The sequence below is a fragment of the Protopterus annectens genome, chromosome 5.part0 (assembly GCF_019279795.1).
Source record: "Protopterus annectens isolate FY-2018-M chromosome 5.part0, PAN1.0, whole genome shotgun sequence".
In the NCBI taxonomy this organism is placed as follows: domain Eukaryota; kingdom Metazoa; phylum Chordata; order Ceratodontiformes; family Protopteridae; genus Protopterus; species Protopterus annectens.
In genome coordinates, this window is record NC_056735.1 from 1,565,857,983 (window position 1) to 1,565,876,891 (window position 18,909).

General features: G+C 41.1%; 1 protein-coding gene across 2 annotated transcripts in view; it reads left to right on the forward strand.

The window, feature by feature from the left end:
* The window catches only part of JAM2 (junctional adhesion molecule 2), an 844,759-nt gene that overhangs the window by 345,055 nt on the left and 480,795 nt on the right, over positions 1–18,909 (forward strand). For both annotated transcript variants that reach the window (XM_044071361.1, XM_044071360.1), the window contains exon 3: positions 3,608–3,721. In XM_044071361.1, the coding sequence (XP_043927296.1) occupies positions 3,608–3,721 (114 nt within the window). The remainder of the gene's footprint in view (positions 1–3,607; positions 3,722–18,909) is intronic.

Here is an 18,909-nt window from a genome sequence, read left to right on the forward strand (position 1 = left end):
GCTATACAGAACTAATTTATAATGACAACAAAATGTTGTTTAGTACACATCAGAAAATATTAAGAATGAAAGTTTTCACTTTTCAGTCACCTTACCAGCAAGACATTGTCCTTCTGACATTAAAGACAAAGTGGGGTTTATGCTTTACAGTTCTTCCACCAGCTAAACACTGTTGTCAGACTTCAATTGTTTTTTCAGTCACTCCATGCAGAACCACAGTTCACTTATCTAAACTATATTGTTGCCCCACATACTCTCTAAACTCATGTTGTTTCTGATCACCTTCTTGATCATTGCAATCTCCCAACATTTGTCCCTGTTTGGAGTCCAGGATACTCCTGATTTTTCTATGTATTTTTCTTTGGAATAGTGGAAAAAGTTTCACTAGCAAACTCTGTCTGAGCTATCTTAACTGAAGGTAAAAAAGAAGATCATCTTCAGCTTGCTGTGTTGCTCTTTGATGACTTTATTTCCTGCATGGCCTTTTCTGCTTCCAAAATTTTTTCAATTCTCCAGTAAAAAATATTGTGAAGACAGTTGGGTTTGGTGAGTTGCATCTCAAACTTGCCTGTCAGCATCTCCTAATTTGCAGAGATAAACTTGCTTTTGTTTTTCCTGACATACACTGAGTTATGACTTTCCACAGACACTCTTGTGCTATTTTTTAATGCTTTTCTTGTCTGCTATAATTTTGTCAGTAGCTATTTATTCTGATATGATCACATAGTTGCTGTTTAACGTTTCTGCTGCTTTCTGATATTTAGTGTGCCCTCTCATTTAGCAAGTATTGCTGTGGAATTCCAGTCCTGTTGCTTATTTGTAATTTTATAAAATTTAAATTTTTTATTTTTTTATTTTTGTTTAGCAGAGTGTGGCATAGATCAGATTTGGCCATTTGCAGGTTCAGCCCAGGTTACATATATAGTAACAGCAGTCAAAGCAGGATTAAAGGTATAACTAAACTGTACAGTATAGTAACATAATGTAACACAGATGTAAAAAATATAGTGCAGTCCTTTCAAGTTCTCCAGTACAGCATCAAATCTAGTACTTTGCATGCTCTGTCTTGTAACTCTTATTTTTATCATTTTTTTTCTTGAGAAGCCTCGCGTTCAGCAAGATCTTTTAAAATTCATTCAGTTAAAATGGCACACAAAATCATATATCAAGCAGAAAAATGCCTTTCCTCAGCTCCCCTACTTAGATGGTACCTAACCTGACCATTGCATTCCAAAGTCAGGCATCTACTCTGCACAGAAAAATCACACAATGCCAATTGTGATGATTTCTGCTTCTCATATGCAGCTAAATTATGGAACTGCATCCCAACTATCTTAAGACATATTTTGAATTGCTGGGAACTGTTAAAGTTCATCTATTGTACAACAAACTCCTTCTCTGCAATTGTCCATATGCTTGACCCCTTCACATCAAAAGCCTCAAATATAATGTCCTATAAATATTGTTATTCTTGCATTCCTGAATGCACAGTTTATTACTATGATTATGTATATTTTAATCTTTTCTGTCTGATTGTTAATGCCATCTTTTTCCCAAATTAATTCTGCCATCCAGCTGAGGTTTTGTAAAATATTATTTCTGTGTTATTGCATTGTTTAATTTCTAACATGTACTCAACTATGTGTTTTATTTTAAGTTGTATTCCTATGTTTTTTCCTATGGTTTTCTGTTATGTAACAAGTAAATGTGGCTTTTTTTACTACAGGCCACAGCTGGAAAAGGGGGTCTTACATGGACTATCCCAGTACAGAAATGTAAATAAATAAATAACTCTTTCCTTCATTTCAGTCTCCAAAATAATACAGATTTATCAACTAACTCATCTGAATGGCTCCTTAAAGCTTCTTTGATTCCCTCCCCCCAGCCTTTTACTGTTTGTCTTTATATATTCTTCCAGTATCCCACTTATACCTCTGAGTCCATTTGTTTTATTGTACTTCAATTCTAAATTAATGGAAGCCATCTTAAATACTAAAGCTGCTGTTTGAGCAGCGTTTTGCTAAACAACAGTGAGATTCTTCTCAGCTTGAACTTTTTCTTTCTGGTCAGATTCCCCTTACTGCTTCCAAATTTCTTTGCTGGCATCCAGGTGGTGTAATTACCAGTCATTAACTGAATATTACCCAAATTAATAACATTTACTGGCTTTCTGACAAATGTTTCGATTTTCATACTAGGAGAACTGTAATCTGCTTGTTGTGCAGTGAGGCACCACCTTGCAGACATCTCAAAGACAATTTAGATATAGTTTTTGATATTTTTGTGATATTTTCCAGGTATAATTCATGAAGTCTAGTTATTTTCCATCTAAAATTGAAACTTTAAGCATGTTTTTTTAGTGACTGTCCAACTCCAAAAATGAACCAAGGGTAGTTTTGGTTATTCTTCCTTTTCTGTTGATCTTGCTACCCAGGAAGAGGATGTTTATGCTTCTCTTGAAATTTGTCAGTAAGAAAGTTATCCATATGATGCCATTTCTTTTTTATTACGAATATACAACAGCAATGAATTTTATTATTAGAACAGCTATGGTTGTTGTGAGTACTGTCTCACAAATTATATTTTCTTTTGAGTTATGCACACAAGAAAACAGTGTGGCTTTGTGAGAAGTTGTCAGAACTGCTACAGTGATTGCTTGGCATTGAAGATAGCATACCATCTATATTTTGAATAAACACATCTCCAGTTTTTGCTCTTAATGAAACTTGGGAGAGTAAGGCAGAATGAGGTATATGTTAGGAGGAATTGTATTTTCTTCTATAACAGAATAATCAGGTTTCTGTATGCCTATTAGCTAGTGTCAGTGCTGAAAAGGCATCATTGGACTGTCCCACTCAAACAGCAGACCTTAATTAAATGATGCATTCAAGGTTTTAGGCAGGAATTCAAGAAGCCATTGCTTTATAGATATCCGGTTATACAGATGTACACTAAAAAGCAGGTACAAAAAAATCTCAGTAACGACTGAGTAACTCTTAAGGAAAGGGTTGGATGTAACAGAGTAAATATTAGTCCTAGTGAACTACTAAATCAGGTAATTTACAGTGTGCTATAACCCCATCTAGTTGTCGATGTCACTGTGTAGACACTGTTAATAATGTCCCTTTGCATGCTGTTTATGTAGTTGTATGAAGTCAAATGATTAGTTACCATTGTGACATTGCATAATAGAGGATCTTATCTCTGCAGTTATTTCTTGTATCTGTGTGAGAAGGCAGAAAAAGAAACTTCAGTTGTTAATTGTACTTAGTCATATCAGAATGTTACTGCTGTTTTCTGCTGGCTTCCAAAACATGATTATGATTTGTAGATACACAGAAAAACATGCAGATTGTGCCTTTGTGATGTATACTTTTGTATTTCTTATAGGTGTGCATGTGTAAAACTGATTTCTCTTTCTGTGGTATTTTAACTGTCCATAATTGAGATCCATACACTTTTTTTAGAGTAATATAATTGCTGTAAGATTCATTTTTGTGGTGAAAAGAATGGGATCTTCTGTTTAGGTTTTTGTTGGAAGTCTGGAAATTTATATTTTGGATTTATTTATTTATTGGTTGACAGAAGAACTTTGTTTTTGTTTCAGATGCATTATTACATTGTAATTATACAGTGGAAGTTGATCCAAACCCAAGACTAGAGTGGAAGAAAATCCTTAAAAATGAGGTCTCATTTGTGTATTATGAAGGACAACTACTGCGTAAGTAATGTTTGATACTATTGGTGGTGATGATGATGATGAATAATGTACAACTTTAATCCATAACCTTTCTTTTGTGTAGCAACGTATGCTTGACCTACAAGGCTGTGAAAAACAGTACTGCCGAATGTCTTAACACCTCAGAAATACTACCAGTGTGCACTCCAAGAACCTAACCCTACATTGCAGTATAGACAGAACCTGGTGGTATAACAGAGATGTCTCCCAAATAATTTTCTACCGATAGAACAAGCTCCCACACCATATCAAACACAGTAGCTGCGTAGCTGTGTTTAAAATGAACCTTGAGTGGATGATGATCTGTAATTTCATCATTGGGTTGTGTACTTTGGGCTTCTTATAGTTAGAGGAAACAGTGTGATTTGCATTGGCTAGCCTCCTGATGACCCATGGGACCCATTGCTAGTAATAACGTGAATATAATGTCTCATTTTAGCAACAGTACTTATTTATTTTATGGCTTATGTTATGTTTGAACTAAATGCTTTAGTTTGTGTTTGAAAAACATGAGGAATTGTTAGTGCTGATGACATAGAGGGATAAAACCCCAACTGCAATGGTATGGGCATGGACAGACCTTTCCTGCAAGGTAGGGAGCGGAACAAGCTGTCCTGTGCCACAGTCTCTCCAAAGAGAGGAGGTGATAATTGAGGTAGCCCTTCAGCATGTATTCTACTTCTTATGACACCAGACATGGTAGCCTCCCTCAGCAACTGCACAGAGGCATGCACGTGCATAAGGGTGGCACAGTTATCCCCGCAGTGATGTGGATCTCATGTCTTCCAACAAAGGGAAGGGCTGGGACTTAAAAGTACCGTATTGCCAGGATGCTGTTGAGGGGGCACAAAGAATCCATATGGCTACTTGGATGGCATTCTCTCTGGAGTTGGGGAACTCGATGGTTGACAGGCATGGAGGAAAAGCACACACAGAACTTAGAAGAAATGGAGTACTGTTGTGGTTTGGTTGAAAGGCCCTCAGTTTTGTTCACTTGATAAGGAAACAGTTCAATTCATTGTAGACAGAAGCTAGTTGAGGGCAATCAATATCCAGGCAGACATCATATTTCATTTTTCTTTGGCCCTGGCATCTTCTGTGCATGCCTATAGATGCTCAAGGGATGAAAGTTCATTGGTCCTATGCAAGAATTTGTTATGCAGTTGTGTGATTGATGTAACCTGTCATGAATGCCCAGCCACCTCTTGAAGGTAACCCCCTGTGTGTCATCTCCATTCTCCAGCAGAGTGTACCCCAGTCATGCATGTGTCCAGTGCCCCCCCCCCCCCTTGCAAAACTTGAGAAGACTTTGCCTTTTCACTCCTCTCCTCCCTCTTGCCAGCTACTAAGCTGGACTGCTGATAGAACCAGGGACATCTCTGTTGCATTCTGAGCTTTAGCACTCTGTGGCATGGAGCTGTCTTTTACTTGATAAATGAACCACTGAAAGGGAGATGAGCAGGAAAATAGCAGCAGCACTCAAGAATGTTTGACCAGCCATCAGACGGTGCCACTTTGTGTGCATGTATTAATAATACGTAGTCCTAAGTTTATTGCTAGTATTGCAGTATTTTCTCATGATTGGATACATCGGGTCACTGCAAATACACCAAACTGGAAATTACTGCTGATGCACAGTTCATCTGCTGTAGATTTTTTAACATTTCATTTTTAAAGACTTTTAAGTAAAGAAAGTAATTCTGTTTATAATGTGTTTTCAGTGTGTTTTATTACACTTGCAGGTTTTTCTGTAACTATCTTTTTAATTGGAAACTCCACCGTCCAATGTGGTTAAACTCCCTGACATCTTCTCCGCTTATCCATCAGCTCCTGTACCTTCACCTATTTGCCATATCTGTTTAATTATTCCTGCTGCCATGGGATAGGAATTGGGCCACTGGGAACTCGTTAGTCCCCAACCCCATGGACATACATTGGACCTATTCCCTGCTAGGGTAAGAGCTCTATGACAAGTTAATTTCCATATTGAAGGGCTTACAGGTGCCACCCATGTTAGAATGGATGGTCCTGCCAGGGCAAGATCTTAAGGCTTATTTGCACTCTACAGGCTCTCCAACCCCCCCCCCCCAATCCATCCATCCATTAGAGGGGAGAGTTGGGTGGTAAGAGTAGGCCAATCTCTGCGTGAGGGTGGTCAGCTTTTTCTAACATTTTCCCAATAGGTGGTTTCCAGACTCCACAATGGCAACCTGGTCAAGAAGAGACATGAGTACTTCCCCATGTGCCTACTTCCCTGACTTAGCGGTACATACACAACTGCTGTAGTATGAGACTGCCCAGCCTCTTCCATGAGCAATCATCCAACTTCCGGTAGGCATTACTTATGTGGTGGACCTTGCAGCCTTCCCTCCCACAGGATGGGTGGACTGGCATCAGCCCCTCAAGTCTGTCTTGCCCCACCTAGTCCCTCCAGCTCCTGATATGCTAATCATACGTGGGTCATTTTGTAATCAGGGCTTCATCGTTGTACACCATGGGGTTAGGCTTATTGTGATTAACCTCATTTGTGACTTATTACCTTTGATTTTCTTTAATTTACAGCTATAAATCAGGACGATCTGACTTTTTTCCTGGTCGAATCTCTTGTTCTTTCCTAGAGGAATTTTTCTTAGCTTGCTTGGCACAGTCTTATGAATTCCATTTTCTGTAATTCAGACTGTTAATCACAGCTTACGGTTTTACACCCTGACACTGTTTCTTGCTGAGTGCCATGCATCACACACTAATTGCAAGATGCTTTTCCAAATAGTTGTTAGAGAACTCTTTATGCAAAAGAACAGGGAAGTGTTGCACTGCATTACTACACAGATTGGTAACTAACACTTAGTTTGGCCAGTAAATTGTTAAAATTTAAGATTATGCAAAATATCAAACAGGTTAAGCTGTTTTACAAGCCCTTTAAGTGACCGCTGTTATTCACAGACAAATGTCCAAAGCTGATGGTCTTGCTAGAGCTTCCCACTTAGGTATGGAGCAGAGCTTAAACATTTAATGTAATCCTGCTGTCATAGGTTCATAGGTTAATACTAGACTAGCTGTCCTTGTGGGCCATTTTAAGCCTAGCCAGTTTCCCTTTTTGTGCTCAAATGAACTTGTCCTATTTGTTTAGAAGCTTGTTTATAGTTTACATATCCCATGGTCGATAATTATATATTAGCTCTAATGAGAATAACTGGGATCGTACCATAGATAATTTGAGGGGACAGATGCATGGGATAAAGCACTTAGGAGTTGCCTCTATCCATTAGTAGTACAGGGGGCAGTCCTGTCGTAAATTTTCTATTTACCATCCATAGATCCAAGTTGCACTTGAATGTGGACAGGGATGAATTTTGTGGATGTGGAAAACTGCTCCAGAGCAGTGAAATAGTCTGCAAGATATACCTATCCTGGGTCTGTATCACTTCATCAAATGCTTAATTCTGTGAACGCCTATTCATCAAACCCTAATCGTCAAAACACCTTTTCATCGAACATTTACATCATCAAAACTTTATCCTAGGGAATGAAACTACTTGGCCACTAGAACAGTTGTAACAGACAACACATTATTTTAAACTCACCAAGATGGGGTCTTTGCCCCCCCACACACACAAACCCTAATTATATATACCAACTCCGAGATCACACTACATTGGGGAAAAGGGCAAATTTATAGTATCAGCCAACTAACTCCTTTCCCTAGGAAAAAGTTTTGATGATGTAAACGTTTGAAAGGGTGTTAGACGATTGAAGTGTGATGAATAGGCGTTTGCGGAATTAAGCTTTTGACAAAGTGATAGGAACCCACCTATCTCACCAAACTGTTCTCTTGATGGTGCAGAAAATATTTAGATCCCTAGACCATGTATTTCTAATGTCATTGGACTTGCTGATGTGCAGTAAATCCACTAGTACTGGGTCAGAGGATGATTTGTATGCTAGAAACAGGTCACCTATTAGCAGTTTGTAGGATGCAGAGTATAGTGACAGGGCTTTGAGTTGGTCTGTGTAGGACATGTTTAGGTTTTGTATCGTTTTACTAAGGTATTGTTGTGTTCTGCACTTTGTAAGGTATCTTTGTCTGTTTTGTATTGAAAAAATGTAACTGAACCAGAAAAGACTTTTAGCAGGTTGCATAAGCACACATCAGACTAATCAGAAAGAAGCCCAGACATTGCTTTTAGAGACTAAGGGGCAGGTGACTTGCAGCATTATCACTGTTACAAAATGGTAGACTAAAAACTTTGTCTAAGCTGTGTTTCATATAATAGGGTCCCAACCTTCATTATGGAGATAGAATAGAGACTGAAAAACAAACCACATCAGTATGATAGTCCCCATGGTGGACGCTTGTGGTAAAAGCAATTAAAGTATAGTAAGAAATACTTAGTGCAATTTTTGATGTGCATTAATATTGCACAGAGTATCAGGATATGATAAAACCACACACTTTGTTTCAGCGTAGAATTCATTCAAGTTACTTTTTATTAATATACTTCTTAACTTCTTGTGATCCAGTGCTCTTCTTCAGCTTATGTTAACTGTACCGAAAGACTAAGAAATTAGATTTACTATATGTGCACATATGTATTAATCTCATAACATTCATTTACATGTGTATTTGATAAACTGTAGGATGCAGATGCATCTAAACATAACTGTCACACGCACAAATAAATCAAGCTAACAGTTTTGTATTCCTAAACAAGCAAAGAACAGCACCAGAATGCAGTGAGGCAAGCCGTCAAAGAAAACATGCTGCTAAAAGTACTAGATTAAAAAAAAAATCATAAAAATGCTTTGGCATTACATGTTACTAGGGTTTGTGAACAACAATACTTTTACATTTTAGTGCTTACAGATACTAACAATGTTAGAAGTGGGGATATGGAAACACTTTTATCAAATGTGAGTCCTGTTGGCAGAATAAGCAAGATTCTTATATCTTTAATGATTTTAACAGGTTGATTTGGTTTCTTATTTAAAACTGAAGCACTAATTGTTACACTGGGAATGTTGTATAAGACTTGGCATTTTGTTTTTGTAGTTGAGACTGATGGGAGTTTACCACCTGAAATATGTTTGTTTTATTCATCCATAAACTTTTGTTTTACATCACTGCCAATTGCCACTTTTTTGCAGTGTGTCTGTTCATGTGGTGTGTTTGTGCATGCATGATGTTCCTTGACTGACTGTTGTGCCCAGGATTAGTTTCTGCCTTACAGCTTTTTTCTTTGTTGAATAATTTCACCCACCCCCAGCTACTCTGATTAAGATAAAACTGGTATTGGAAAATGAAGTTTCATCAAACCATTGTGCATCTTTTTTGTTGAACACCCAAAGAAAGTTTACAAGCGTTAGTAAAGAAATTATGTTAAAGTCTTATTGAAGAAAGAAAAACATGCTGTGTGAGAGGGAGCATAGTGATCTTGTCACCTCCGTGGAGGCACATCAGCAAGTCCAATGGCTCTGGTCAGGGTCAAGTCTGTCTGTCTCCCATCCCAGGGCCTTGCTTTGATCTTAGCCCCAGTAGTGCTCACTCCTTCAGAGGTAGGCAACAGGCTAGCCAGCTTCTGGTACTACATGGTGTTTGAATCTCTAGATGTTCATCCTAAGGATTATCATTACAGTGTAGTTCCTTATTTGTGGAAAATTGCCAAAGGAAATATGTATGTACTCCTTTCTGGTCTGACCTCCAGAACTTTAGCAGATGTTTCCCGCAGGGTAGGCTATTCTTTCACCAACGGTATCAGTCTAATGTAAAGCTTAAAAGCTGAAGCTGCTGTCAACATTATTCTGTCTTTTGCTGCAAGCAGTCATCAAGATTCTTCTATCCGTTGGGTATTTTCCAGGAAACTGCCACAGAATGATTAGTACTCAGTTTGGGAGTTGTCTGGCTTTTGCTTTACTACTTGATTATTGTGACTGTTGTCACTTGCTTTGACTTCTGTAAATCGATGTTTTTTATCAGTAAATTTTCTGACGCCCGTGATGTCCCCTGAAAAGTGTTTAAACAAATGTTTAGGTGAAGAAGGCAAATTCAGCAAGAGCTTTCACTAGTAGTGCCGTTCTATTTAAAAGAGCACCAGCTGCCCTCCTGTGAGCAGTGTGCTACTTGTAGAGGGAGGAAAAACTTTAGTAAGTAGGGATAGAAGATACTCTGTCAAAGGCTTACAGCCCAGGTGCCAGAGGGGACAGAGTGTTGGTGCATTTTGTGATTTTTTTTTTTTGTTTTTTTTTTTATTAAAAGTGTTTGAGAACATTGGCCTTGTTCATGGTTCCTTAGGGACAGAAAAAGTTAGAGGCCTTAGTCCAAGCCAAACATATGCTGGGCAAGTTCTTTGCCAGTGACCTAGGAAAAGATTGGAATGTCTGAAGACCATTCTAGTCGAGAAATCATTGGATCCAATGTCTGCTCTGTCTGTATTCAGTCTGTTGGGCTTCGGATCCAACACCGATCGATTCTAAAGCCTTTCACCTTGACTTGGCTCTACTTCCCTTCCCATAACTTCCTGCTCCTCCATAAACTCCTCAGATGTAGTTTGCCACCATTTCATGGTCTCCAGGTTGGTCCTAGGTTTTTTTGGTGGGGAGTTGGGGGTTCTTGAATTTTTTGCTTGGAGAGATGAGATTTCCCTTTTCCCCTTTTAGTACAGTGTTAGGTTTATGTGTTTTTGCTTGGTAGTTAGGTAGTATGTGGTAGTTTTTTGATAAGGGTAAGTAGGTCCACCCTTATTCCCTGAGGTTTTAACGTGGGTGTGTGAGTTTTATTTTTGGGACATGGACAAGGAGTTTAAGAAATGCATCTCCTGTGGGCACAAACTGCCTGCTCAAGATGCTTAACTGTAAGTGTGTCTACTGCTTGGACCCTGAGCACTTAGTGTCTGGATTTTCTATTTGCAAAAGCTTTGGCTCTTGGGCCTTGAACATGCGCAAGGCTAAGCTTGTACTCAAGGAGATTTTGCCTTCTATCTCTACTGTTAGTTTTAATGGCTGTTCCCCAGATTCCAAAACTGGGTCTGAGAAGCCTCAGGCGAGAGACTCCAGGCACTCCCATAAGGTGCTCAAGAGGTCGTCCTCTGCTTCCATCATAGGGATGGCTCCCTTGGGTTCTCCGGATCCTCAAGTCTCCCAGCTTTCAGCCTCCCTAGGTTCCTTGGCACTGGTTTTGGTTCAGATATCTCAGAGACAATCACCTTCATCACAAAAAAACTCAAAGAAGGCTTCACCGGTTCCAAGCATTCCCAATCCATTTCTGGTTAGAGGGACGCCTTTGGGTAGGGTATCTTCCCCCTTTTCCCCAGGTGCTCCACCTCACTCAACAGATTTCTTCCCTTCTCCTCCTGTGTTCTGAGCCTCTTCATCTTGGATCCGACATGCCAGGTCCTCTTCAAGCCAACCCTTGAAGCTGTCCTTGGTGGCTTCATCTGTCTAATCGTCTAGGTCAATGAGCAGTATCAAACAGTCAAACATGGAGCAGCTGATGTGATTCTTTTTGCAGGCACAGATGCAGTTAGACCTCATCCCCTCAGGTCCAACCCAGACTCTGGGACCCTTGGATCTATCTTTAGGATTTCCTCATTCTGCCCCCTCAGATCTGAGGTATTTGGGACCGGTGGAGTTTTCATCCTGTGGATCAGATCTGGCAGTCTGGTGCTCCACAGATCCATCATATCCCTCCATAGCTTTGACCACAGCCTGTTCAGAACCAGTAGCTCTTCAGAGGCTTGGTGTCCAGACCGGAGTTTTTGGATCATGGTTGACTGTACCAGTTTCCGGTTCATCACTCCCCCTCAGAGCCTTGGCCTTAAGATAGTTTAGCTCCAGTCTCAAAATTGGGTCTGGGTGTGGTGCCGTTGGGTTCCAGGACCCAAGGATCTTGGAAGTCAGCTTTTGCCTCGACCTTCGATGTTGTGTAGAGGATGTTCTCATTCAGAATGAAGGGTTGGATATCTCTAGCCAGCTCCCCCCTCCCTTTTTTTATATGTGCTGCTGACCAGTCATCAGGCTGCTCACAGAAAGCCTGTATCAACGGGCCTCCAGTTGGCCCCCTTGGAAGGGTTACCCCACTCTTCCCCTTCTTCAGCTTCATTGGATTGAAATGTCTTGGGGAAAAGAGAGAAAATGCAAGAGGAAACACATGAATTCTCCGTAAGAATCCCTTACTAAGGATACTGAGCACAAGGAGAGACAGGGTTCCCCCAAGTTCCCATGTGGTGACACCTCTTATGGTGATTTGTTGGAGCTGCTTTGCCAGCACTGGGGTTGGACCACCAAAGTCTAATGCCTGGAGGAGTCAGTCTTCTTGGTGGCCTTTGGTGTACACCCATCCGCTCCCTGGGTGGTATGCCCTCCAGATGTCTTCATAGATTTTGTGTCTCAGAGGACATGGAAGGAGCCAGACACAGTAGAACAAATACCTTGGAAACTGGACAAAGATTTTGCACCCCACCCAAGAGCAGGCCTCATTGAAGCAAGGGTCCAGCTGTTGGTACCATCGTGGTGGCGGCATCCACCAAAAAGGAAATTTATGAACAGAGATCCTTGAACCAACCCCCCTAAACAGGGAGTTTTGGGCACTGGATCGATTAGGAAAGTGATCCTATGCCTCATCCACCTTTACTTTCAAGGCTCTTAATTACTTATCATACATGACAAGGCTTCAGTGAGATCTGGTGTCTGAATTGTCAAGTATCATCAAGACATATTAGTCCCTGGATACCCAAAAGAAGCTGGATACTCTTGTCCCCCCTGGCTTCCATCAACAACATTTCTAAGGGACTCATTTTGAATGTGGCTGATGAAGCATTCAGAGAGGCAGGCTCAGAATTATGCTGAGGCACCATGCCTGGATGGGATTGTGCAACTTTGTGTACTGCTTCAAAGCATCCTTTATTAATGCCTCTCTTGATGGGTTCTACTTGTTTGGACCCAAGGTTAAGAACATGTTGACAAGGAGCAAACAAGATGTGAAGACACTTTTCTAACCCCCAGTGATCCTTTTCTATGAATCAGAAAGGTGGTAATCATCTCTTCTTCAGAAAGTCAGTGTTTTCTTCCCAGAAAGCTCCCCCAGAGGGTTACTCCCAAGGGTGGGGGGGCATCAAAATGGATGCCGCTGCAGGGGCAGAGGTGGTCCACAGAAACAGGGCTTCTGCTGAGTTTTTTTGGTGGGCCCTTTCAGCGATCCTGAATCTTTGCCCAACTGCTTGCCTCAGTAGGCAGCCAGGGGTCATTTAACTTTTCACCTCAAAGCATGGGAAGCCATCATCTCAGAAGCCTGGGTGTTGAAAGTGACATCTAGAGGGTATGTTATTCCCTTTACAGAAATTCCCAAAAGTCTCACAAAACATCTACCGAATGTTCCACCCCATTAAAGACTTCTTGCAGCAGCAGAGATCTGCAAGCTGCTGGCAGACCGAGGTATCCAAGAGGTCCCACCAAACCTTAGTAGATCTGGTGTCTATTCCAGATTCATTTTTGTACCAAAGAAGACAAAGGACCTCAAACCAATCTTAGACCTGAGCAAGCTGATCCAGTTCATCAAAAGACCAAGTTCTGGATGGTCACGATAAAGTCCATATTGCCTCTTCTGAGGAAGGATGAGTGAATGTGCTCAATAGACCTGAAGTACGCCTACCATCACATAAAGATAGCTTGGTATTCTCACAGGTTCCATCACTTCAGTCTAGGGGCCAGTCATTATCAGTTGCCATTTAGTCTCACAACAGCGCCCTCCCACTGGGTGTTTATCAAGTGTTTACTAAGTACGTTGCGGTGGTCACAGCCTGGCTGTAACTGGAAAGGTTTCAGGTTTTTCTGCTCCTGGATGATTGACTCCTCACTGCCTCCAAGAAGGCCTTATTAATTCTGGTCAGAGATTCCTTGCTTCAAGTATGTGAAAATGTAGGCACAGGTATCATATGTGGGCATTGCAATGCACCACAGCCATACAGTGATCACTCCTTACCCATCCTTTGGATTTTCCAATCTGGCTGATGAGTGTGTGTCATGAATAGATTCAGTAGTAGTTGCAGTCTCTGTTAGTACTATAGGGAAGACATTTGGTAATTCCTCCTCCTTTGGCCATGATCACCATGGACACTACCCTTATGGGGTGTGGGGTAGGGCATTTCGAACAGAGGTTGGTTCATGAGACCTGGTCTTCCACAGAGGCTCACATTCACATCAGTGTTCTGGAGATGACAGCGATCCTCCTAGCACTGAAGGCTTTTCAGAACATTCTCCCCAGGGGTGTGATTGCAGTTCAGATGGACAACATGTTGGTAGTCTGGGACCTCAACAAACGGGGGTTACCCACTCTTACCATCTTTGTCAAGAGGCCATGAGGGTCTGGCAGTGGGTGACTTGCTCTCAAAGGTTTCTGGTAGCAGTCCAATATCCTGAGGAAGTCAAACATTCTGGCTGACAGTCTCAGCAGGAGCATTCTAATGCCCCATGAGTTGTCTGTAAATCCAGTGATGGCCACTTGGATTTTTTGGTGCTAGGTCACTCCATGTTGTGACCTGTTTGTGTCCCCTTCCAACACCAAGTGCGACAGCTATTATGCCCTTGTTCACTCTCTGGGACAGGAACCTAGGGACACTCTGACATTTGCTTGGACTCTGCGTCTCCCTTATGCTTATTTCTTAGTTCGCCATATAGTGAATTTTCTTCAGAAAGCAGTCCATTGCAGAGCTTCAATGATCTTCATTGCTCCCTTTTGGCCTCTTGTTTCCCTTCCTGTGGCCACTTATGAAACACTTCTATTGAATGCTGGATCCCTTTCCAGGTCTTCTCTGATTCAGCTGGGCTGAATCCACCCAGTCTTCAGTCCCTCCAGTTGACCACATGGTTCCTCCAGTTCTCTTGGTGGCCAGGAATCACATGCTTTTGAAATTGATGGTTCCATATATTGTCTTCTTCTCAAAAAGAATCCGCTAGGAATGTGTACTGCAGTAAATAGAAGAGATTTTTTTATGAGTGGAGGCTCAGGGACTTGATCCTTTCTCGGACCCTTTGGAATCCGTTTTTGATTTTCTAGCTGAGCTGTTTGGTTCAGGCTCCAGCATTTCTTCTGTGAAAGGTTCAGTTAGCAGCCATTTTAAACTTTCATATTAGCAGAAGATAACCTGTTCTTGGCTTCAATCAAGATTTCCAAGGCCTTTTTGAAAGGTGTTTTTCATCTTTGTCCACCAGGAAGGGATCTGTTGCCTCCCTGGGATATGCCCTTTGTTCTTCAGATCTTGACTGGTCCTCCCTTTGAAACTTCAGCCTCCTTAGATCTGAAACTTTTGTCCTGGAAAACGTGGTTTTTAGTTGTGATTACCTTAGCCAGAAAGATTAGAGAATTGCAAGAGCTTGATTCTTTTCCACATTGTTTTTCATAAGGACATAGTGTGTCTTCATACAAATCCTTCTGTGTTTACCCAAGGTAGCTTCAGAAAATAATCTTCAGAGTTCCATTTGTCTTCTGTGTGCTTTCCCAATTTTCTCAACAAAGGTGAATACATTCTCCATTGCTTGGACATGCATAGGCAACTACAATTTTATCTTGACCATACCAAATCCATTAGAAAATCTAGCCAGGTGTTTGTTTCCTTCTCAAGATCCAGGCTGGCTCACTTGAGTCTAAAGTAACTTTACCAAGTGGTTGTGAGACTGTATTTTGTTTGTGTTTTCTGAGAGTCAAGTCTCTTTAACGAAAACCCAGAGACCATTCTACTAGAGCTGTAACTACTTGTACAGCTTTTCTTTCTAGAGTATCTATGGATGATATCTGTGAAGCTGCTGCTTGGTTGGACCATCATACCTTTGTGTTGCATTATAAGCTGGACATTCACTCAAGGTCCAGGGCTTCTTTTGGTTCTACTGTGTTGCAGAATATATTTCCTTAATTCCTCTCTAGGAACTGTCATGTCTGAGGGCTGTGTCCCACAGGTTGAATACAGATAGAGCAGATAACATCAGATATGAAAGTTATGTACTCACCATAACATTATATCCGTGTTGCCTGTCTCCATCTCGTTTAACCTTCCCACCCTCCTGCCCCTAACTTTCTTTTGATTTGGTGAGTCTTATAGCAGGGGCCCTTATTTTTGCTTGCGTAGAATCTCACTTTTTCATTGAGTTTGCCTTGTATTTGAGCAGGAAATGAGGATTAGTTAGATATGTTGTATCATTCTACTAATACTCTGGGGGGGGGGCAAACTCAATTTGGGGAGTTGATGGAGGAGCAGGGTGTTATGGGTAAGGGAGGCAGAGCCAAGTCGAGCTAAAAGACTTTAGAATTGGCCAGTTTCTGATCAGAGTCGTATACAAAGTCTGACAGATTGAACCAGACAGAGAGAGACAACATGGATCTATTGTTATGGTAAGTACATAGCATTCATGCAGGGAGTGTGAGGTCTTAGAGACCCCACCAGTCCTTCAGGAGCCTGTATTAATCCCAGCCTTCTCCAGCCTCAATCCTACATTCCATTACTATGGATTCTCCACCTGTTCTAATTCCTTTGGTAGGAAGTAGTGGGACTGAGACTTAAACTGGTACACAAGCCTCAGAGGGAGATGCTATATCTTCCTGACTGGTTGTCAGTTCCCAAGAGGTAGCTATGAGATGTCTGCCTCTCAAAGACCTTCTGGGATTCTGTGTATTAGCTGATATCCCAGTGCTACTTTTAGATAATATACTTGAACAGGGCCATTTCAATAAATTTACTTGGTCACATGCAATACAGACTTTGCCTTCTGACAACAAAGTAGACTGAATGCCTGAGGCCCAGGCAGCCATCCCTGCGCTGATGTCTCAAATTACTTGTATCTGTAGGAAGTTTTGAAAATGATAAAAATAAATGCCACTGAGGGTCTGCAGATGGTTTAAAAGCAATTTAATATTGTAACTTAAAAAATATTAAGCGCTTTTGTCTCCAGAAAAGAGACTTCATCAGAATAATCACAAACCAACACAAAGGCATTCTATACTGTCTAAACACAAGTTTCATTGGCTGTTAGTTAATGAATCAATTAAATCAATGTTTCTGTTTTTTAAAGAGCTGGGGTACATGAGACAGTTGTTGCACAGAAGATTTCAGTCCAGTTACAAAAAAGAACACACACATTTTTTATGTAGCAACACATTTGAGCTTAGGGAATGATAATCACTTCAGGTCCAGACTATATTTTGTTAGCTTTTATATTCAACACAGGGGCAATGGACACATTATCATTCAAACCAGGGAGAATGTTGTACCAATCTGAGTTGCCTCTTCATTTCCCTCATTTTTAGGACACGCATTTATGAACACACGATATTGCCAACAAAAACAGTGTCCTATATAAACATTTCAGTGTTTGTCAAGGATTTAACAAGTTTTATTTTGCCGTCCTGGAAAAATAGGTTAGACCCAAGAGGGGGGGGATTGGCAGACTTTTTTAAAAATGAGGCAAGTGAAGTGACAACTCAGATTGGATGCAACATTCCCAGAAGAGGAAGATTTGGCTTATATTGCCTAGATCTCTTCCCCAAGTAGACTACAGTAGTGTTGATGAGATAATTTCCTCAGGGTCTCCTCTAGGCCACATGTCATTTGGTGAGCTCTGGAATCTTGTGTTTGTACTTTAAGTGGATGCCAGGAATCTTAACAAGAAATACATGGTCCTCTTGGGCATGTATAGAACCTAAGCCCCCTGTGATTTCCACTGCATTTCAGGCATTTGAGAATGTCTGTGAATAGTCATCCTTATGCCCAGATTCCCAGGCATCTGCTGGTAAGAAAATGAACAGATGATACACAGCTCAGGAGGAATTTTAAGTTGTTGTTGTCTTTCAGCTTTTTCCGGTTAGGGGTCGCCACAGCAGAACTCCGGTCCGCTAATGATTGGCAGTAGATTTTCACAACACCGAGGTGCCAGCTCGACGTTCAACCTTCAACGAAGGCACACCCATTTACCTATGTCTTTCGAACGCCCACCCAACCATGGGGAGGACATGCAGACTCCACACAAAAGGAACTCCCTGCATTCTAGCCGGGAGAACCTCTTGCTGTGAGGCAACAATGCTACCGCTGCACCACCGCGGAAGTCAGGAGGAATTTTAAGTACATCTGTAAAAACATGACAGATGATCCAACAGTGATTTCACTGGAGGCTGCAAGAAGATCTAATCTGGTGCCAGGTCTAAGTACTCCCCCAAATGAGGAGAGTAGGATCTTGGACAACTTTGCATGAAGGTTTGCACATTACTAGTTACAAACAACTGACATTATGGGACGATAGTTACTGCAAGTTTTTTTGTCTCAAAAATCTGTTGTCCTATGTTCCATCACTTAATTGTATTTTACTCAGTTAAGCCCAGGCTGTGGCTGAAAAGGCTCTGTCAGACCAGACCACCTTTCTGGTAAGTACATAAAGAAAATAAATAAATCTTTGCTGCTTTGGCATTTAGAACAATTATTTACCAAATGCATATTATAAAATATCAAGTTGCCCTGAAGCAAATTGAATATTTGGTGTTACTGTAGTGCAGCATTAGAGGGTGTTGCAGTCCTGAGTGCCATCCTTCAGGTAAGACTTTAAACAGAAGTCCCATCAACTTGAGTTTGTGGTAAGATCCCATGATACCTGTCAAAAGGAATAGGGGACGTTTCATAATGCCCTGGCCAAATTTTCCTCTAGTAGTATAAGTACCACCTTTGGTATCCCCTGAATAAAGGCCACTAGCCTAGTGGGACTAACTCAGCCAACAAAGAATAAATAAAAATTAAAATATCCTAGGTTACACTTCAGTGGGCAGAGTGTGCAAGTTGGCACAATACTGAGTGTGGCTACAATGCTGTGGATGCCTGCAACAGCCACTGGGATGTTAATTAGAAGAAATGACTGACTCAGATTGAAGATTGAATACATGAAAAAACAACATGTGGATGCACCTTTGGATATGAAACTGCTATTTGGTCCACCTTAGGAGGTGCTTAAGAAGTCACATGCACCAGTCCGTGGAGATAGTCACCCTTCCATCCTAATGTGCAGAAAAAACTATGCAGCCAAACAATGCCCTTTTTGGGTAAAGCAAATGAGAGGATAGAACAATTCAAAGATAGAGAAGCATTGGAGAAAAAGCAGGCATGGAGATACAGCAAAAGAAAACAAGAAGACTGGAACAGGGTTGG